Raw genomic sequence first — 22,892 nt, forward strand, 5'->3', positions numbered from 1 at the left:
GTCGCGTAATCAAGCGCGAAAGTTGAACTCACAGAGATAGAGAGAGAGACAGAGACAGAAACAGAGCGAAGGAAAAAAACAAAATATATAATTCTAAAAGAAAAATATTCTATAAATGCATATGGCATTTTCTGAAGGGACAACACTGCCTTCAAAATTTGTAAAAAAAAAAACAAAATTGATTGCTTTGGAGGTTTTAGAAGAGATAGAGTGAAACCAAAGGTGATGAAGGCTCTGGTATAGAGAGCTGTGATTCTGCTGAGAACACATATGAGGAAGGACTGGATCCTTTACAGGACATGTAAGTATAATATGCCTTCAAATTATACTTATTTATATAATATAGTTTATACAGAATAGTATATTACTTTTTTTTTAACTCATCAAATAATTACATGTGTGTGTTAGCTGAACATTGCTGCAGGCTGTAATATGACCTTGGTGCAGACTTGCTCACCTGCACATTTACTGATACGATCAGAACCATATTTACATACCAAGCTATGCGAATTGGTGTGTGTCTGCCTATGTAAATACCTGTATTAGCTATAAAAGGTGTCTTCTAAATAAATAATAATTGAAATTCACAATGCTTTTACTTTCACCAACTACTGCATCACTTTTGAGGTGAGTCTGTTCTGAAGATAAAACTGTCATAGCATATTTTAAAGCAGAGAGAACAGGTAAGATGTCTTCTGTCAGTTGCCACTGGTCATAAAGTAGCTCAAGGGTTCAAGTATCTGACAGTTTTGTGAACATGCGATCTGACAGCACTGCTGTTATAAACATATCATAAACTTAATTCCACGAGTTTTGCAAGACTGGATCATGCGGTGTTGCTTTAGCTTAAGCTGCATTTGTTTATTCACGAGTGCTTTAGCAGCAGCAGTGCTGTGGTAAAAGTGTGAGACAAGCCTGCTTGTTGTAGCAATCACTCGATCAACACTGCTGACAGAAAAGCCATCATTTATTGCTAACTATAGCATATGCACAAAACAATTAAAAGACTTCCACGACACATACCGTGGTGTGTTGGCAAGAATGATGTTGCTTGCATTATCATGAACGCAGACGACCACACAGCCTTCTAGACCCAATTTTTCTACTGCAGTATGAAGCCTTTGAGAAAGATTTTCAGAGGTGTGTCTTTCAGGCATGTTTTCTGTCTCAAGAACAACAGACTGAAGCCCGCAATTTTCAACAATATAATGGCACGTTATTGATATATAACTTTCAGTGTTAAGCGCTGTCCAGCAGTCGGTAGGAAGTGCTACTCTTTTAGCAGCCTGCAGTTTTCATACATTCCACATACCATTTCTCAGGACGAGCAGTCATTGTTTGACTTGAAGGCACGCGGTACTCCGGTTCTACGAAAAGTCATTCATTTCACAAAGCCCGATTCTGTTACCATGGTGCACAACAATTCAGATAATTTCTCAGCTTGCCGTGGCTCACATTTTCATGCACTTTCAGAAAGAAACGTTGTCAATGTTGTTTGCTTTTTACCCGAAGCGTGGTTCCTTTTTGAATGATCCATTATGTATGCCTGTTTCTTTTTCATCACATCGATGCATAATATTGCAAGATTTTTTTCAATTATATGACCCTATCAAAAACTGCTCCTCTCACCCACATGATGCATTCAATAAGGAAGTTCTTTTCCGTTTGTCACAATGTGGCATGCACAATGATATTTATAGCAGTTTCACCTTTTCTGTAGTTTAAACTAAATAGATAAATACTAAACATTTATTAAAAAGCTTAGTCATTCTAAACATAACCTATGTGTTTTTTGTCATTTGTAGTATACAGTAGTGTGTCTGCTAGGTTATGTTTTTGCAGATTTTTTATCCAATGAAGAACTTGAAAATATAAACGTACATTTTTAGTGACCTTAAAACATATGACAGATCTTTAGCCGGGCACAGATAATTATTGTGAAAAACACATCTGTTACAATAGTAGATTTATTATTGGCTTGGACTGCACTGGTGAAATGATGTTGGAAAGAATATACAGTGCATCAGGTGGTTCCTGTGTACATAGTTTTGCCTCTATAAACAACTGTGATATACAACATGTGAAGAAGTTCATATACAGCAGACACAGCAGCCATCCAATTTCCACCCTCATGGGGCTGTAACAAGCAAAGAAAATCACTACATAAATATGTGTAACATGCTTTAGGAGCACTAGACAGGTGCAAAAAGAAACATAACACATCATCATAGCTGAAGAAAAAACAGTGCAGTATGTGAGAACACTCCTCAAAAGGAATAGTGGTTAACAGTTTCACTTGCCCCAGTATGGTTTTGAGAAGCCATAGATGGTGTTTTACAGTTTATCCATATCTTTAAAAACTCAATCATAATATTAGTACCAATATTACATTTTGATAGTCTTTATAAATGTCTTCATGTATTATGGTTTTAATAGTTAAAAGGAGTGATAAATAGTTTAAAATCTATTTTCTTACCTGTTTTAATACTAGTGGCAGCAACACTGCCTTTTGCCTGTATTTTATACTTACATTTGGAATACACAGAGATGAAAAGTTGCTGACCTGTGACCTTAAGCATGAGCGCCGGGATCTTTCATTATATTTATAGCATTGTATTGACAAAGTTGCATATCCTGAAGTAACAAAGATTTTCAGTACAATATAAAGGGACTAGTTATCTTGTTATGAAAGCCAAAAAAATTAAAGCATTTGTTCGCACCCCTTTAAGATATTATTATATTATTGATGACTTGTGTGATGGCCACTAGAAAGCTTACACAAAACCATAGATTGTGAGAAAAAGCAGAAAGGCAGTACGTGAAATAACAGCAGCTAACTAAATAGAAATAGACCATTTGTAATGGCTTCCTGTTGAGGCTATAAATTAGCTGCTGAAATAGTGAATACAAATAGGCACCAACTAGCCCATTATGGGTTTTGTTTTTTTTACAAACCTTGTTGCCCAGTGTTTCAGAAAATAACATACTGGAATCACCATTTTTGTATTACTTGGAGGAAAGAATTGTAATTGGTTGACTAAGTGATGTTTATTTCTGAAACACCAATTACAATGCTTTTTAGGTATGTGAGAGATGGTGTCCAAACCATTTCTGCCTGAAATAATAATATTTACCTGCGCAACAGTGCGATCTGGGCACCAACTGCGGATCAGCAGCAGCTTGCGAAATGTATCCAGCATTCTGTCATAGCCATCAGGAACTGCAGCCTCTTCGGGGGCTTCTTCATCAAACCAGGTTTTCCAGGCTTTATCGTTCCTAGCCACGTGTCCTAGGAGCTCATTGAAGGGATACAAATGAGACAGCTGTACCAGGTTCAGCCAAGTAATGTCAAGGATCCATTTCTTCGGTTTGGGCTCGACTGAATTGAGATCCAGGGCTGCACCTCCTGTAAATGAAACCCACATATGTAGATCACACAGCCTTAGTCAGCAAAAATGTATTTCAGATCTCTATAGTCCTTTAACTAAAACGTAATAAAGGCCTGATGCTGACACAGAGACGCTTAGTCCGGCGAAACATATCTCACAGTAACACCTCCACTGGACAGACACATACTCAATAGCCAGTATTTTCATGCTAAACAACCAAAGGCAGATTCACATCAAAGAAAACAACAATTCCCCTTTAGGTTTGAGATTACTAATCAGACATACTGTAGAAGATAGATTACCCTTTGTGGAGTTAGCATAAATGACAAGTTACACTTTAAATTACTATGAGCTTGAAATATTAGAATTTTACTATCACATCCCTGACAAACCAGGAATATCACAGTCAGAAGATCCCCTTGTTAAGACTATTTAGAACCCCAACCAAAAACACACCCTGACATATTTACTATAAAAAAGAAAGGCAATTTCTTCTAGGGAATTAAAAATTAATTTAGAATAAATTATAAAATATTGAGCAAAAGTGATACACTTTTAAGTTTTTACTTCTTAACTGTTATAATGTGTCTCATCATAGGAAAAGGAGGTGTGGGCAGAACTCCCAATCTCTTAGCCAAGCCCCAAACACAGTCTAACCAATAAGGACGTGCCACAAGAAACTAAGGTCTTTATTAATTTAAAAACAGTATAAAAATCATGGCTCCATGTGAAGGGGTGCTCCCCTGCCCCTGTGCATATTTTGTATTTGTATTATTTATTACGATTTATTATAAATACATTACAAATCTGGTGTCAGAAAAGGTTTAAATATCGTAATAAATATTTAAGAATAATAATATCAAACAATATTTACATTATATGGAGGTTCTACCATGATATTTCAAATTGTTCAAGAGTGAATATCAATATTGGGAATCTGTTTAATATTTAAACAGACTAGCACTATGATCATTTTAGTAAACCTAACTATACAAATCATTCAGTCAGTGTAGTGATGGCTTTCTTGATGTTTTACATTCTGTGTATGTGTGTCTTTTATAGTTAAGTTGTTTTTAATCATTATGTTTAAATTATGTGTGAATGTGTTTTTATAGTCATTTTAATGTGCATACTAATTCAGTTGCTTTAATATGCTTTTATATTAAGGTTCTATATAGTGTTGTGTAAATTTTGAGTTTTTTCATTTCCCATCGGCAAAACCAGCTATGTGCAGTTTTGCATAGCCAAACATGACTCAGTCACAGATAACTGTCTGAGCTAAACACCAAAAGGCAGGAGATTAGCAGAGATAGTGTGAGTTGAGTGAGGGGAACTGAAAGACAAGATGGATGTGCCCTGCTAGGTACAACGTGGTATGCAGCCCCCCATTTTCCCCCGCAGAGGGAATGTGCAATGATAGAGTGGAAACCCCAATCATTGGACAGAAGTAAGACAAATGGGAGTGGAGTCAACAGTTGTCTACAAAAGGTATAACTACCCAAATTGTAAAGTTTTCATCTCCTTCGAATTGACTCCATGGATATCCGTGCTTTCTGATACAAACATATGCACTGAGTTGTACTAAGGCCTTGTCCAAAGTCAGTTTAAATCTGATGCGTATATGATTGTATTGGGGGTATACCTTTCTTTATACATTAGTGAATAAATTGTATGGCATTGGTAGTACATCACCAGAAGTCTCTGACTTGAGTCTGAGTTCTGATTTCCACTACATGCAGAACTGTAAGGAGAAATTGCATCTTTAATTGCTTTAATCAGAAAACACAGGACACCGGAGAAACACTGCAGCTCAAAGTCAAACAGCTGCGTATGTTTTTCTGATAACAAACAAGTTGAAACTCAGAGCAGCTGATTCAAATTCAGCGCCATTCTGAGACACAGGCGAGGGGTGGAGCCAACAGCACAGCAGAATAATGCAGCTAATAACGAGGCAGTCTTCCCAGTGACAGCGAGTGGAAGCGAGAACGTGGGATAAGTACAGGCGTGGAAAAGTGCAGAGCAGTTTAGAAGCAGTTTGAAAGCAGGTTGACGGATACACCGAGCGCGAGTCTTCCCCCTTGACAGCGAGTGTAAAGCGAGAACGTGGGATAATAAGGCGTGTGAAAAGTGCAGAGCAGTATTTTAGGAAGCAGTTTGAAAGCGTTTTTGAAACGGACATGCAGCAAAAACAAAACTTAAAACAAATTGAATCTGGTTTAGCGCGCGTTACTGATTCGAACACGCTAACAAAATTGTCACAGCGACGGCGCAGGGTATGTCTGTGCGGCTAAAAAAAAGAAAAAATCGGGTTAACGTCATATAATTCATAGAGCGAGAAGAGACGAGGGCAAGTAGGTGAGGGCTGCATGTGGGTTGTTGGTCATATACTGTTGTCGGTGACCTATAATATATTCGTATGATAACGACGACGCTAAGTTATATGTCTAATTACACGATGAGCTTAGGTCGGTGCACTAATTCTTATCTTCGGCCGGGTTAAAGGAGCGTCTAGTGTATAATGTATGTAAAAATTGAACGTGCACTTCAACGGAAAACTGACTTTATATACAGCTGTGCTGGGATTCAATTGCTAAATTAATTATTCACTTGCTGGTCCCAGCAGCTTGCAATAGCAATTGAAAGTGCAATTCTCCTGTGCTCACATAACATTTTATTTGCACGTGAAGTGCTGTGCAATACAGAGTGCCTAAATACCAATACATCTATTTAAACTACTGTGCGGTGTTACACAGACCCGTTAATTTATTCCCGTGTATCCAATGTCGTGATTCACCAACATTTAAACACACCACACGCGTAAAACATAACTAGATAATTACTTGCACGGGGCGGGCACTTTGTTACTCCGTGTCTAAATACACACATACATTGTGACACACTGCAAGATGAGGGAAATCGATTTAAAACCCATGCAAGAGCTATACACCAATGTGTGAAAGTGCACACGCGATTCAGGACAGAAAATAAACACAGTAAGTATGCTTAGTTAAATGAAGCTAGAAGCCAATAAGACAGCAACAAGAGCTTAAGGAGCTGGAAATTCCCCCCAACCCCATGGAAATCTGCACCACCCCTGCGTAAACTGCCGCGCCATATAGGATTTGCATAGACTAGTAAGTATCATAACAGCTGGAGCTTCAGGTAGGCAGAAGCAAGGGAAAAAAAGAAACTTAGTCAAACACAACCACCAGAAATCAAAACAAACAACAAATTTGAGTCACTTCAGGGATTCTGATAAGTCAGAACAGCCAACAACAAGTAGAGCGAAAGGAACAACATCCAGGATCCTATTGACAGTGGTGACCAGACAGCAAATAGAACGGAGGTCATGATTGTTGGGGACTTCCATATTCTGATGAGCAACACCAGCAAGTTCATTCGAAAGTTTGGACATCCAGGATACTATTGACAGTGTGCTGCATTCCGGGAGCCTCGGTCAAGCACATCACTGATTGTTGTGGACAGGCTCCTGAGACGAACAGTAAGTTCGATTCCCAGTAGTAGACTTTCTTACCACATCAGTGTCCAAACAACATTGTAAGAGACAGACCAGCAAACCCCTGCAATTGTGGAAATGCTCCTAGAATGAACAGGAGATGACCTGGTAGTAGTTGTCCACATCGGTACAACCAACATTGGAAGAGGCAGACCAGAATCCCTGCAAAACAAATTCAGCGAGATAGGAAGGAAATTAAAAGAGAAAACCAAAACTGTGGTATTTTCTTGTATACTACCGGCACCTTGCAAAGGAAAATATGGACAGCTGGAAATAATTAATTAATCAAAACGCATGTCTGAAGACGTGATGCACACGGGAAGGCTTCACCTATCTTGATCATTGGACCACATTCTACAACAAGGACTATCTGTATAGACGGGATGGACTTAACTTAAATAAAAAGGGAACCAATCTAATTGGAGAAAAGATTCTCGAACAGTCTTCGTTCAGAAGCATTTAAACTAGAAAAGGAAGGGGGGGAGAAATCAACAAAAAAACAGAAGGGAGACCGCATCAAAAAAAGAACAACAACTCAGGTAAGACAAACATTAAATGTATTTATCTAAATTCTAGAAGTATCAGAAACAAAATTTCATTAAATGTATTTATCAAAATGCTAGAAGTAACAGAAACAAAATTCTAGAACTTGAAGCTACTGTCCTAAAAGGTAACTATGATGTGATAGGTTTTACAGAAACGTGGTTATCTGAGAGTGGTGGGGATGAATATAATATTTTGTGGGTATACACTGTGAGCGATGAAAAAAAGGCAGGACAGAAGAGGAGGAGGGGAAGCACTATACATAAGAAACAGTCTTGAAGACCAAGTGTTAAACCTGGACAAAGAAAACAAAGCCAAATCAATTTGGGTCAGAATAACGGACAAAAATTCAAAGGGCATAAAAATAAGGGCATGCTATAGACTGCCAAATTCAGACACTGAGCAAAATAATCTATTATACAATGACATTAGAAATGCATGTAGCAAAGGAGAAGCCATACTAAATGGGGGATTTCAACTTCCCCCATATAAAATTGGAAAACCCGGTGGGTAGCATACTAATGGGGGGTTTCAACGTCCCCCAAATAAAATGGGAAAACCCGGTGGTTAGCGCGAAGGATGAAATAGAAATGGTGGAAATGATAAATGACTGCTTCCTAACACAATTTGTCAAGGCACCGACTAGAGGGTAGGCATGCCTTGATTTAGTCTTTTCAAATAACAAAGAAGACAGAATAACTAAAACAGAGGTCAGAGAACCACTAGCAAACTCAGACCACAACATGGTCTCATTTGAAGTGTTTTTTAAAACCCCAAAAGTAATGACTAAAGCTAAGGTTTACAATTTTAGAAAAGCAAACTATGAAGGTATGAAACAGAGACTAACAGAAGTAGATTGGAGTAAAATAGAGAAAACATCCACAGAAAAAGGATGGTTGTTCTTCAAAAATGTAGTACTAGAGGCGCAAAACAATTACATCCCTAAAGTAGACAAATCTAAATGTAAAACTAAATTGCCAAAATGGTTTAATAGATCAATTAAAAAAAATATTCAGCGAAAAAAGGCACTTTACAGAGCATTAAAAAGGGAACAAAAAGAAAGTACACAGAAAGAGTACATGGAACTGCAAATGCAAGTCAAAAAGGAAGTTAGAAAGGCCAAGAGAGAAATAGTAATGAACATTGCTAAGGGGGCTAAAACCAATTCCAAAATGTTTTTCCAATATTACAACAGCAAGAGAACATTCAAAGAGGAGATTAAATGTTTAAGAGATACAAATGGCAAAATCGTAGATGAAGAAAAAAAAAATAGCAAATATATTAAATGATTACTTTTCACAAGTTTTTACAAAGGAAGATACTGACAACATGCCCCACATGTCATCCAGTTCCTATCCAGTTTTAAATAACTTTAGCATAACTGAGGCAGAAGTGTTAAAGGGACTAGGAGCTCTTAAAATAAACAAATCCCCTGGGCCGGATGAGATCCAGTAGTACCAATAGTACTCAAAGCTAACAAAATATCCCCTGGGCCGGATGCGTCCTCCCATTTACAAACCCGCTAACCAAGATCAGCAAGTCTCTTGACACAGGGGTGGTACCGACAGACTGGAAAATTGCAGCAGTAATACCGATCCACAAAAAGGGAAACAAAACTGGTACAACTGAACCAACTACAGACCAGTAAGCCTGACTTCTATTATATGCAAACTTATGGAAACTATAATAAGATCCAAAATGGAAAATTACCTATATGGTAACAGTATCCTGGGAGACAGTCAGCATGGTTTTAGGAAAGGGAGATCGTGTCTAACTAACTTGCTTGATTTTTTTGAGGATGCAACATCAATAATGGATAATTGCAAAGCATATGATATGGTTTATTTAGATTTCCAGAAAGCTTTTGACAAAGTCCCGCACAAAAGATTAATTCTCAAACTGAATGCAGTAAGAATTCAAGGAAATGCATGCACATGGATTAGTGAGTGGTTAACAGAAAGTACTGATTAGAGGAAAAACATGGAATAGGGAGTGGTTAACATAAAAGTACTGATTAGAGGAAAAACCTCAGAATGAGTGTGGTAACCAGCGGTGTACCACAGGGATCGGTAATGTCCAGAAAGCTATTCACTAAGCCCTACACAAAAGATTAATTCTGGTAAACTGAACACAGTTGGGAATTTGCAGGTCGACACCAAAGTCTGGAGAGTTATGCATGCTTCGGTACATTACCCCCAGCAGTATTTAAGGTAAATTCAGAATGGAGTCTGGTAACCAGTACCACAAAGATTCAGTATTAGGGCCTCTGTTATTCCTAATCTACATTATTGATTTAGATTCTGGTATAGTAAGCAAACTTGTTAAATTTGCAGACGACACAAAAGTAGGAGGAGTGGCAAACACTATTGCAGCAGCAAAGGTCATTCAAAATGATCTAGATTCAGAAAAAAAAAGATTCAGAACTGGGCAGACACATGGCAAATGACATTTAATAGAGAAAAGTGTAAGGTACTGCACACAGGAAATAAAAATGTACATTATAAATATCATATGGGAGATACTGAAATTGGAGAAGGAATCTATGAAAAAGACCTAGGAGTTTTTGTTGACTCAGAAATGTCTTCATCTAGACAATGTGGGGAAGCTATAAAAAAGGCTGTGAAAAGTGTTGAATTTAAATCAATGGAAGTAATGTTAAAACTGTACAATACACTAGTAAGACCTCATCTTGAATATTGTGTTCAGTTCTGGTCACCTTGCTATAAAAAAAGATATTGCTGCTCTAGAAAGAGTGCAAAGAACCGCGACCAGAATTATTCCGAGCTTAAAAGGCATGTCATATGCAGACAGGCTAAAATAATCGAATCTGTTCAGTCTTGAACAAAGAAGACTACGCGGCCACCTAATTCAAGCATTCAAAATTCTAAAAGGTATTGACAATGTCGACCCAAGGGACTTTTTTGACCTGAAAATAGAAACAAGGACCAGAGGTCACAAATGGAGAGTAGACAAAGGGGCATTCAGAACAGAAAATAGGAGGCACCTTTTTTACACAGAGAATCGTGAGTGTCTGGAATCAACTCCCCAGTAATGTTGTTGAAGCTGACACCCTGGGATCCTTCAAAAAGCTGCTTGATGAGATTCTGGGATCAATAAGCTACTAACAACCAAACGAGCAAGATGGGCCAAATGGCCTCCTCTCGTTTGTAAACTTTCTTATGTTCGTATGTTCTTATAAAACTTGTGTGTCAATGTCTCTGACCAAAAATAAATCTTTCTAGAGTTGAAGAATTACACATATTGGTTTTTATAATTGTGGTAACAGCTTGAATATGTTGAAGCCTACTGTATATAAAGCAGTTCCCACTTCTCATCTTATGGCACATTTTTTTGTGTGTATTTATGCAACCTAAAGCAGTAGTAAATACATGCTCATCATTTACTTTCACTTGCCGTGCAGCTATGTGTATGTTTAAGACCGGTAAGTAGTGAATGGGTTTTTGTAAACAATGCATTTGCTAAGGGTGACAAAATGTAAAATAATAATTCAAATTTAGGACGACTAGTTTATCTAGTTTAACAAGTGTATGAAATTCGTTTTGCTGGTTACATAGAACTAGCATTGACCCGCAACTGATGCTGAATACATTTTGTTGCCATAACAAATTTTAAAAAATCACACTTTATTTAATACTTGAAAATACTAGAACCGATAAATTCACCAAAATCTACTTATTTTAATCTGCTTGGTATTTGAAAAGGTTGAAATAAAGCTTCAAGGATAATTGTGATCACACAATAAATGAATACTTACCTTTTTATATAATATTTTTGGATAACTTTAAAATATTATCTGTCTGCAAAAAGTTTTATAAATTCAGAAATAAAAAAACAAAAAAACATTTAGTTTCTTATGCTACATTATTGCAGCTGGTTTCCATAAGATGAGCCAGCTATGGACCTTTAACACCAAATGCAGTGAGATATATCTCTATATATCATAATAAGGGATCTACTTAAATCGCTGTAAATTTACATATTTTTCACGGGTAGGTTGCAGAATAAATTTTGCTGACATTTTGCGGACCTGTTTAAACATTAAATAAACCTAAGTAGACAGTAGTTCAGAACACTATAAAGCCTAAAAACTGTGTCATTTGTTAAAGGCAAGCATGCATCATCCCCCTGCAGTTGACTTGCCCATACATGAGACTGCACGTCTGCATCCACTGAATTGGTTGGAAGTTAAGGCAAAGCTTTGCCAAGTTATACAGATGTGGAAATCGATTAGAAACAGCCCCAAAACTCGTTTCCCTAAGGGCGTATGCATACTTTAATAAAGGCAATATATGCAGCACATTCGTTGTCATGTTATTTGTCCCATCCAATAATTTATTTTATTAGTACCAAGTCAAAACAAAGAAAACGTGGCTACTCGAGTATAAAATTCCAACTGCGAAAAAGTAAGCAGCAGGTTGAAGTGAGGTGGCTGTGCTAGATTGTTTTAGCACTGATTTAACTTGCAGACATGAATACTTTTTGTCTGGGCTTACTTTTGAGTTTGGTTCCTGAAAGCTGTTATTTTACGTTCTCTTCAGCAGCACCTGTAGTAGCCTGTTGTTTAATGTGTGATTCTGAAGCTAAATAGCGATCGATCGTATTTTCTCCAAAGACACATTAAAATATGCAAAACAATAACTTCCATCTACATGTACAGTTTCTTTGGGAAACATCTTGACATGATCAATCACCGTAATATACTTTTCTTTTTTTGCTTTGTAGTCCATTTTTACCTCTAATGCTGAAAACTAGATTTTAGCAACTAAATGAAAACAATGCAGCACTAACTTTGTCCCACCCCCTACCGCACAGTACAGGTCACAGAAAAGCAGTACAGACACACTGATAGGCTGATTAAAACTTTGTTGTCATCTGAATAGTAACACAGGACGGTGAAGGAATAAAAAAGGGCTATCTACAGAAGGAACATGCACAGTTTGCGTCGCTTGCGTTGTGCAGTAGTTCATTTAAACAAGGTTTCTTTTTTTTTCATCTCCTTACTTGTTCGGTATGCACTGGCCCCTAAAAGAGTTGGCCCCTGTTTTGCTGATGAATAAAATACACTAGTTTTAAATGCTGTTCACAAACTCAATTTTTTTTTAATTAAATAAACAATTACTAGAATCTGGGAACATACCTTTAATAAGTGTCTGAAATTCCTCATGGGAAATCTTCTTGGCTTGCAAGTCAATCTTGAGTGCCATGAGCAGCGTGAAGAGGAACTTGTGATCCTCATAAAGGCCTCGAGCCGTGTACCTGAACACCTCGTAGGTCAGGTACTCAATGATGTTGGCGATACGTTTGGAGGTGATCTGGGACTTGACAGACTTCTCCATGGACATATCAAACAGGCCCAGGAACTGTCTGAGGGACGTCTGATACATCACGTTCACCAGGCTCATCTCCACGATCAGGAAGTATAAGATACTGCCACGGGTGGCCACTGGGCGGTACTCCTCCCGGGCTGCATTGATTTTCACCTCCGTTTCAGCTGCTATATTAAGTTTCTCACTGACCTGAAAACATATTTTATGTGTTACAAAATATTCACATTGCCACAGATAGGATGTGTACACTATATCTGGTGCATCATTATTGTGGTGGGGAGTTGTCCATTATAACCTTTTAAAAAACATTTCGAAAAGTGAGTTATTCTACAGACTGCACCCTTTCTTTGTTGCTTTTACTCTAAAGAAATGCTTTCTGTAAAGTACCATTCTTTCTTTAAAAACCTACATTTTTTTATGGTGCACAAGGACTAATGAGTTGCACATAGGCAAATATCATGTCTGATATTTTGAGAATTACATTTTTTTCAGTGTCTGCTCAGCTGTGCAATTCTCTCACCTCCTCGGCTGTGGTTTTAGTGATGCGTAGGACTTCAATCAGCGACTCATCATCTACCAGGGAGCCCTGGGTGCTGGTCAGGCGGAACAAGAGGTTATCTTCTAGCTCCTGCATTTTCCTTTTGTTAGACATCACCTCTTCCAAGAGCTTCACTCTTTCGGCTTCTAGTTCCTGTAGAAACCAGAATAAAAGTGTACAAATAACTCAACACATACCAATACTAGGTGACACAGGGGGCTAATTCACTTGCCTTTCTTTCTTGTCTCTAGAGGCCTGGGATCAGGCTGTGGCTATCAGTCTCTGCTTAAAGCAGGTGTTCAGGTAAGGATTTAGGTGAGCTTGCAAAGCTATGAGAGGATGTTCTCATGGTGCCCGACAGCACTAAGCTTGATTGTAGGTCATGCTATTTCCACTGACTTCATAAGCACTTAATTAAAATTTACATTTTCAACAGACACACATACAATACAATATAGGTTGGTTGGCCAGGGCAGATACAGATTTTGTTAGGTTGGATTAACAGTGGAATATCCAATGTACTGTATGAAAAGGTTGATGGCAATGTAATATGGCTGGAACAGTAATATGCCACTATAAATGGAACACACTGATTCATTGCAGTCTGGCTGTTATGCGATTGGTCTTCCTAACATCCTTCTTCCACATTCCGACTGCAGAGAAAAGCAACAGAAAATGTATATAGTACCCAAAGCAGTAGATACTGTATTTTTTGGGCCAGTACTCAGAAGGACTTGGCAGTGAAGAGGACAGTAAAACTGTGCTGAGCTTTAGAGAAAGAAGTTGTCTAACAAGTGCTTCTGTCCACTAATACGTTATACATCAATAACTGGTAGGTTAAACAGGGGTCTTGATTTATAAGTTAATCACAGTAATTGTATCCAATAATGGATCTTATCAGGGGCAGGGTAGTGCTGAAATTGTATGAACAAGGTTATTTAGACATGGACAACAACAACAACAGTGTAATTTGCTCTACTTTCATTAGAAAAGGTTTACATTAGTCACAAAGATCACCACAGTAATTTCATGATGTGTAGCTGAGCACAGCAATCTTCTAATCTAAAACTAAAAAGACAAGCACAGATAAGCTCCATGGACTATGCAAAATGACATACATTGCAGTTTGCAGTGCACATCCAATAGGTTACTAACTGGGTTGATTATTTAAAAGAACTTAGTTTCATTTGTTGACAATCCAGAACCACATTTTGTCTGGCAAAAACAGGTGTATAATTGCACTAAGCACAAGCTTTAAGTACTTAATGCTGACTTAGTTGAATGAGATAAATATTCCCTGTCTTTGCTTGAGTTACTATGTTACTATTCTGAATTGTGATATGAATGAAGATGTACCTTCCCTACAGCTCCTTACAACTTACAAGACAAGTTTGTCCTGGTGAAAATCTTAAGCTTATATGCCCATAAAAATAACAAGTCAGATCCATAGAAACTCATAGGATGTTAAATCACTGTAGGAAGAGCAATTAACCCTTTGAGGTTCTATGTTGGTGCAGGTCCGACATTAAAATTTTCCCTTTCCAGTCCGACATCTTCAAAAAGAAATCAAACATTCTCTACTCGTTTTTTCTCCAGAGAAAACCTTTCAATGGCCGAGTCAAACCGATAGGAGCCAAAAGAAGACGAAAAAAAGGGGAGGGGGGGAATCTGAGCAATACACACAGTCCCTGCACCACAGAGATAACACAGACATAAACAAACAAGATAGCTACTTCTGCATCCAGCGCTCAAAGAATATCTCAGACATTTGCAGAGCTTTTTGAGATGTTGCAGTAGTAGTAAAAAAAATAATGACCTGGATCGCATTACTGAGGAGTTCGGTGATAAAATTAGTACAGCAAACAAGGGGTGGGGCGGAGCTGGAGATGCAGTACTGAGTGTCTTTGCCTTTTGTACATGCAATGCCTTTTCATGGATCATTATTGCTGTGTTACCTGTTTAACAATGCAGGCAAAAATCCTTACACTATCAGTGCTCTAGAGCGGCCATTTTGAAAAGAGCTTTGAAACAGACTTTAAAGTTATAAGTGTAAAATGTTGTTAGGATGTTAACAATGAAAATACAAATTCATTATTTAAACCGCTTTAACAGCATGTGTGGATGTTTAGTGCTATATTTTTTTAGAACCCCGCTAGTTACTCTTTAAGAAATGGTTTCCCTGTATGGGTTCTGCATCTCAGTAAAGCCAGCATGCTATCACAGCTACTATTGCTAAGACAAGAAAAGAAAAAATGCCATGCAACCCAAGTATTAGAATTCAAACCTGTCAGTTTCCCATCTAAACCTCAACTGAGCTGATAAATAGTGTATCATCTAAAACAATAAACAAAAGCCACAATTTCCACATTCACATCAATAACACATAACCTTGAGGATGCAAGAGAACCATCCAATGGAGAACTACAACTCATGGCAAAAAGCCTCACGTGCAAGTATCCAGTACTTAAGGATGATAGCACATTAAATCCACTAGCTCACACTCCACTGAAACTGCTCTTCTCTCTGTCACAAACTCTCTACTGGCTCACCCACTGCCTCTTGCTGTCTTTTGACAGGTGTCCCCCAAGGCTCAGTCCTGGGACCCCTTCTGTTTTCTCTCTACACCCGCTTCCTGTTTCCGCTCTTAGTTCAGGCCCTGGTGCTATCCCGCCTAAACTACTGCAACTCCCTCCTGGCCAGCCTTCCTGCCTCTGCTACCCGTCCATTCCAGCTCATCCCAAACTCTGCTGCTCATCTTGTCTTGTAACTCTAACTCTAACCCTAACCCTTGTTTCTCCCACTCTACACCACTGGTCCGCTCTCTGCACTGGTGCCCTATCACTGCTTGCATCCAATTCAAAACTGTTGTACTCGCCTATCGCAGTCTTGACCTTTCTGTTCCCTCCTATCTCCAGACTATCATTGCTCCCTACAGCCCCCCTTGCCCCCTCTGCTCCTCCATCTCCGGCAGACTAGCTGTACCCCTCCTCCGCTCCTCCCCTTCCAGAGCCCACTCTTTCTCCACCCTTGCCCCTCAGTGGTGAAACGACCTACCCACAGATATCAGGTCTGCTCAGTCTCTGACCACCTTCTGGCGCCTCCTCAAGAAACACCTGTTTAGACAGCATTTGTAAACTTAAACTCTCAACTATACTGAACTATATGGCACCTAACTGTACCAGTTCTTCATCAGCTTGTACTTGCACTGAACTACTCCATACCCTGCTGCATTCAACTACTGCTCCTGACTATAACTGTATCTTGTATTTGAATTTACTCATGTTTTTTTTTTGTATTTTCTCTTATTGGGAAATCATTCTCATCCATTAATCATACTATATGTTCTGACTGGACTTTACTCATATAGGCAAATATTTATTATAAGTTATAACTGCTCTTAGTCAAACTTGCTGTTACTTATACCTCTTAGTGTATTCTTTATTTTGCTCTTACATAAATTTGATCTTACTGTATTTACATAACTGCTCTTATCTGTATTACTATATTCTGTAATGTGATATTTTATAATGTGATAACTTGCAATGTGATATGTCATAATGCAATACTTTGTACTGTGATATTTTGTAATAACTGTAAGTCGCCTTGGATAAGGGTGTTTGCTAAATACTACTACTACTACTAATAATAATAATAATAATAATAATACAACCACGGGTAATTGTTAAAAAATATAAATGTTGATGTAAAAATTTATGAAGTTGGTCCTTCATAGGTCAATTTTTTAGAGTCAACATAATATGTACAATTTAAGAATTGGTAATCAAACATTAAAGTCAGAAAAACTGCAGTAGTAAAATGTAAATAATTGTTCAAATCAACCATAATAGCTAATGCCCTGGTTATTTTTGTGATGTTAACTTTAAAGTGGCATTCAGGGGCAGGAGCTAGGGCTCCTCTCCTCCTATTTTTCTCCTGCCTATCAAAGCTATCTGCCTATTTAAGCCACGTCACAATCTTTGTGCTCTCTCTTGCATTTGCTTTTATGCATATGTTATAGGAAACCCTGGCAGACTCTCCTCAAAATATCTCATTCATTTGTCTATCTCATTCATTTCTCCGATGGACCGTCTATTTCTAAGGCAGACCTCTACCCAGCAACCATACCCGCTACCCCAGCATTACAGAGATCAAAACGTGCTCGCCAACAGGCTCAGCCTCCGGAGCAACTATTTTATAAGGATTGGCCACTCGCCAAACTGGGCTGGAAGCTAGTGTATGGCATTGTTCAATAATAAATTGTACCTTTAGAACTGTAATATCCACGTTGCCTCCTTCTCACAAGCACACTTCCGCAAACTGGCTCACACAGAGTCCCAGGACAGGCGCAGCAGCCCCTCCTTCTCCAGTCATGATTGTCGCCTCCTCTCAGCACAGCAGTGCAGCAACCAGGAGATGCACCCAAACTCAACATTCAGCTTCATAACAACATTTTCGAGGACACAAAGTCCCTCATTCACCCCATCACCATCTCAATTGCCTCAATTAATACATGGCTCAATGATATGGATAAACGGGTAGCTTCTCCATTAGTTCAAGTATTTGCCACTCCAATCATGGGCGCCGTCTCTTCAGATTGAACACTTCCAGTCCCCACATCAGATGTTCCGACCTACAACTTGGCATCAGCCGCCCTCAATGGTCCACAGCAAGCATCTGTAGTCAGAAATCAAGTCCAGCCGCCACATATGGTTTCTACTTTTGATACTTGTACAACATTGAGGGCTAGATTCTCAAAGCTATTTCTGTTAAGTTTAATTTATGGAAACAGGCTTCACTCTGCTATTTTACTGAACTCTCCCATCCTGTACACTTCCAGATTTCACTACTACTGAACTAAAGATAGATTTTACCCTGGCAAAACTGCCCCTGCTAACTCAGCAGCATCAGCAACGTCTTGTCAGCAATAAACACTCGTTTAGATAGCATAGACAATTGCTCCAACACCATTGCAGTTCCTCCTTCAGCCTCTCATGTGCCAATCTCCACCCCTCTTTCATTATGTCTTCTGTTTCACCGGCTCCATTGCTCGACCCAGCCCAGGCAGCTATGGCCCTTACCCCATCTATCAGCATTCCAGAGTACAACCTGGTTACAGCACCTGCTTCAGGTGTCCTCTCCCCATTGATCCAAAGGCAAGTAATAGAAGAAAGCCAAGTTCCACACACAAGACCCACATAATTTCAGCACTGCCCCGAGGTCACAGACGCGCCGCACCACCCCGCAGTCGCAGACACACATACACTCTGCACTGCCAGTCATACACACCCTACTTTTAAAGCCTTGGTTGGCCCCCTTCATAATCTCCCTCTGTCCCATTGATATGCAAAAATCTTCGTTCTGCTTCCTCTGAACACAGAATCACTGAGTCTCTAATCCATGTTGAGATGGACAAAGAATTCATGGCCAGCTCCGTTCCCTATCTTCAGGATTAGCCCTATCAGAATAACGACCCGCAAAATATCGGGGAAGCACTTAATCATTGATCGTTCTGCAAGGACAGGCAGTTTCACTCCAGTCTCAATGCCCTAATTGCACAAGATCAAGTCTTCCTTCGTAACATTACAGCTTCCAATGCTATTAAATCCATCAAAGCAGCAGGCCACGTCATCTGGCTTGCAAAAGCAGATATTGTAGACTCTTTTAAATCATGCCCATTCATCCCTCCTTCCACCAACTGTTCGGGATCTGCTGGGAAGACAACTTTCTCCTTATATCCCCACCTTCGGACCCCCACACTCTAGCAATCTTCAATCTGTGATCCCTGATTTCTTCAGTAGACATCCCACCCTCAAGATAAACCATCGCCCCGAATAAAATTCTTCAGAATCACCCAGGACACTGTCAAATCTGAAGCCAGCCTCCCACTCGACAATCAAGGAACGCATTTGTTAGTTCACTATCAACTGCAAAGTATTAAAATCAATCTCTAAACGCAACCTGTTGTCTCCTCTCGGCCACATCAATTTCATAATTGGCATTATTCCCATGGCAGAATGAACATTCACATCACGCCTTATTGCTCTCGCCTCAACTGCAAAAACTTGGATTCTCACATAAAAATATCTTTCAGAAGCAAGAAACCCTCCTCCAGAGCTTCCAACGCTCCAGCTTTCCTCCATACTCAGATCATGGCAGCCAATTCCGCAGTCAAGGCCAACGCTAATTCCCATCTAATAGGTCCGCTCATTCTCTCACAAACTAGAAGCATTAATACATGGTGAGAGATATGGTACGAGACTGGCAATCTGTCTTGATTATGAGTTAAGGAGTTCTACTATTAGAAGAATGACGAGTTGTGAAACCCAAATCTTTGAATGTGATTTCACCTTTTCCATTCCAAGCAGACATGGTAACAGCAAACCACTGATCTATCCTATATTAACAAATAGCTAGTCGGCATCGCATTTCTCTAGACATCAGAAAGTTCCCCAGTTCCACCATCTCATATTCAACTAAACCCATCGCTCTCCAATCTACTCTCATCTGCAAGAGAATACATGAGAATATATCAGTCCTCTCTCCATTTACCAGGTCCTCCTACGCTATAGGTCAGTCGCCCAGAACCGAATATCTCCTACCTCATTTAATGAAAATTAGATTGTAGCATTCATCGTCCACTCGCAAGGCATTTTTCATCTTTCGCCAGCAGCCAAAAATTCTACGTCTCAGGTATCCAATTTCATTACCATAGCTTGTCCATCCCCTCGCCGAGGAACCTTCCCCCATCATCTCCATCCAGACTACCCATATCTACAGACATCCTTTCCCAATTAATTTCAATTTTGCACTCAGCATGTTTCAACCCATTTGATAACCTGGTGATGGAAGCTATGTGCCTGTCAGCTTTCTTTGGCTTTCTAAGAAGTGCAGAATTCACAGCATCACTATCCAGTTTCCCAGCCATAGGTATTTGTTCTTGTGATCTTTCAATAATTCCTGATAATCATTTCATTCTGTTCCTTGGCTCATCCAAGACTGACCAGCTTCATCAAGGACAATGTATTTAATTATCCAAGATAAACCTCCATCTCTGCCCTTACGCTTACTTGTCCAGGTTCCTATCTCTCAAAAAACCCTTCAGTCCCCTAGATAACCTGTTTATCGATTGTTCCTGTAATGTCATTACAAGACACTGGTTCGCAACGCCCCTTTCTTCTCTTATTTCCAAAGCAGGTCTATCTCCCCAGTTCTATGCCCCACACTTATTCAGGATTCGGTGCAGACTTATCAGCCGCCAAAGTCAATGTTAGTCATCATCTTATAAAAACTATGGGTCACTGGTCATCATCAGTACTCCACTCCTACATTCCTACACTCCGGGCATACTACCAATCAATTGCTAGTATGCCCGGAGTGGGGGCACCCTTCCCGCCAGGACCACTAGAACCAGAGGGAGGTTTTTCTTCTCCACCGTGCGGAGGGTTGCACATAGCCTGTTTTACTAATCATCTCTCCCTTTGTAGTTATTTGTCCTTCTTCCCTGTTTTTTGTTGCACATTGGCATGCTGTCTTTTGTTTGTCTTCACAGATGGTGATCCATCCTTTTGGGGGGTGAGTGAGTCTCACTTCCTCGGCCTTGAGTCAGCCGCAGCTACTCATGCCTTTGTTTATAGGGAGGTCCTTGCCACAGAAAGTCAAATGGGACCACCGGCCACATTGTTCTTTCACAGCTCATGCCCTATTTTCTTGTCTAACCCAGATGCTCTATTGTTTCTCTCTCACTGTACCAGTAAGAGTTGTAGTCATGTACAAACCTTAAATACTAAAATCCAAATACTAACAAACTAGCTTTCACATACCCCTGCAGGTGTACTCCAGTGCTTGGGCTTGGAGGACTTGCCTCACCTCTTTGAGGGCGGCTCCTGGAGAAAGGGATTCTCTTTACCTTCCTTCTTTCCAGGTTAAGAACCTTTCCGTCTTCTAGGGGCATGGCCTGGTCCATGAGGCAGCACATCCAGGATTCTCCGCAGTCACAGGATTTCTATGCTTTTCAGGGGGTCCCAGAGGCCCATGGGGCCAACCTCCGCAGTACAAGGTTCTTGCGGTATAAAGTCCAGACCCCATACTTTGCCGTGGCCCGCAGGCCACTAACATTAATAGCTCAAACCTTCCCTGGCCATCAGGCCACTAACAGTTGAAAACAAGCACTGCTGGCCCTCAGGCCATCTTCATTCCCTTGACGCTAAGCCTCTAAATAAACCATGACTTAGTGTATAAAACAGTCAGAGGGAATTGGTGGTGATCCCTGATTCATTTTTTTTGCTATAAAATTAAAGGCATGACAAAACTAATAAGTTATTTATTGCTGTACTCTTTTTTAGAAACATTTTCCCCTTCTGACAGTGAACAAGATGATGGTGAAGATAGCTTAATCCATCAGGAAGAGATGGCTCGGCACGATAAAACATTAGAAGATCATTTGAGTAGCAAAGACACTAGAAGGATACCCATGCTTTAAGAATATTGACCAGGTAATAAAATCAACATACAACATAGGTCATGATTATTGTAATTTTGCAAAGGAATAGAACTATGCTTTTTTTTAGCCGGTTTTTCAGGGGGGGTTTTGTTATTTTTTTGACATAGCTGGCTATCTGTTTTTTTTTTGTTATTTTTGGCTAATATATGTGTTTCTACAAGGATGACCATCATACCACTGTAACGTTAAATGTTGTACCTGTCTTTCTTGTACCATTGCAAAAATCCATTATTTTAAGTAAAAAGAAGGAACAAGTCATTCTGTTTTGGTAGCAAATCAGTAACACTCGGGGTGCTGCTACACAGTTTACCGTCGTGCTAAAGAGAGATTTTTCTGTCGGATATGTCCTAACTAAATAGATTTTCATAAATTGTTTAAAGACCTTTTTGTGTATATGTTTAAAGTGTTCTTGTTATTTGTATTTACCTTCCTGTACACAGTAGTTTCTACCACACTCTCTCTCTCTCTCTCTCTCTCTCTCTCTCTGAGAAGAGAGATCTATCTATAAGATATTATATATATATATATATATATATATATGTGTGGTAGTGACAGATTTCCCTCTGGTCACACATTTTCCTTCTTCAATTAAACACTTTTAGACACAGGATACCAGGAAATGCTGTAGAATGTGTTTATTATTTACAATAAAAAGAAAATAAACAAAACCTAATCCGATCTCGGGCCCTATTTACACAAATCTTTCCCTAACTAATAACAAGGCAGGCTAAGCCTGTTACTCTCACCAGAACCAAAGCGTAATCCAAATATTTTTTCCAATAGTTCGTTTTCCTGTTTCACACTATTCGCAATAACAACCAGCTCTCTTTCTCTCCAACTCTCCAACCAAACTCTTACCATCACCCACACCAAACAGACACACTAACCTCCTTTTAAACCTAACTAATTAATCCACTAATTACTCCATTGACTAAACCTGGCATTAGTTCCTGACTCCAGTAATCTCTACTGGGTCCTAATGCCTCCCAAGTATGGTCTCTACTAAATAAGACCTAAATACTTTAAACCAGATGTAATTATTTTAACTCTCATTTAC

General features: G+C 39.3%; 1 protein-coding gene across 1 annotated transcript in view; it reads right to left on the reverse strand.

The window, feature by feature from the left end:
- The window catches only part of dnah5l (dynein, axonemal, heavy chain 5 like), a 300,816-nt gene that overhangs the window by 30,656 nt on the left and 247,268 nt on the right, over nucleotides 1-22,892 (reverse strand). The window contains exons 67-69 of the mRNA XM_041248036.1: nucleotides 13,318-13,488; nucleotides 12,608-12,986; nucleotides 3,135-3,406 (exon numbers count right to left, since the gene is read on the reverse strand). Of these exons, the coding sequence (XP_041103970.1) occupies nucleotides 3,135-3,406; nucleotides 12,608-12,986; nucleotides 13,318-13,488 (822 nt within the window). The remainder of the gene's footprint in view (nucleotides 1-3,134; nucleotides 3,407-12,607; nucleotides 12,987-13,317; nucleotides 13,489-22,892) is intronic.

Source organism: Polyodon spathula, chromosome 4 (assembly GCF_017654505.1).
Source record: "Polyodon spathula isolate WHYD16114869_AA chromosome 4, ASM1765450v1, whole genome shotgun sequence".
NCBI classification, from domain to species: Eukaryota; Metazoa; Chordata; class Actinopteri; order Acipenseriformes; family Polyodontidae; genus Polyodon; species Polyodon spathula.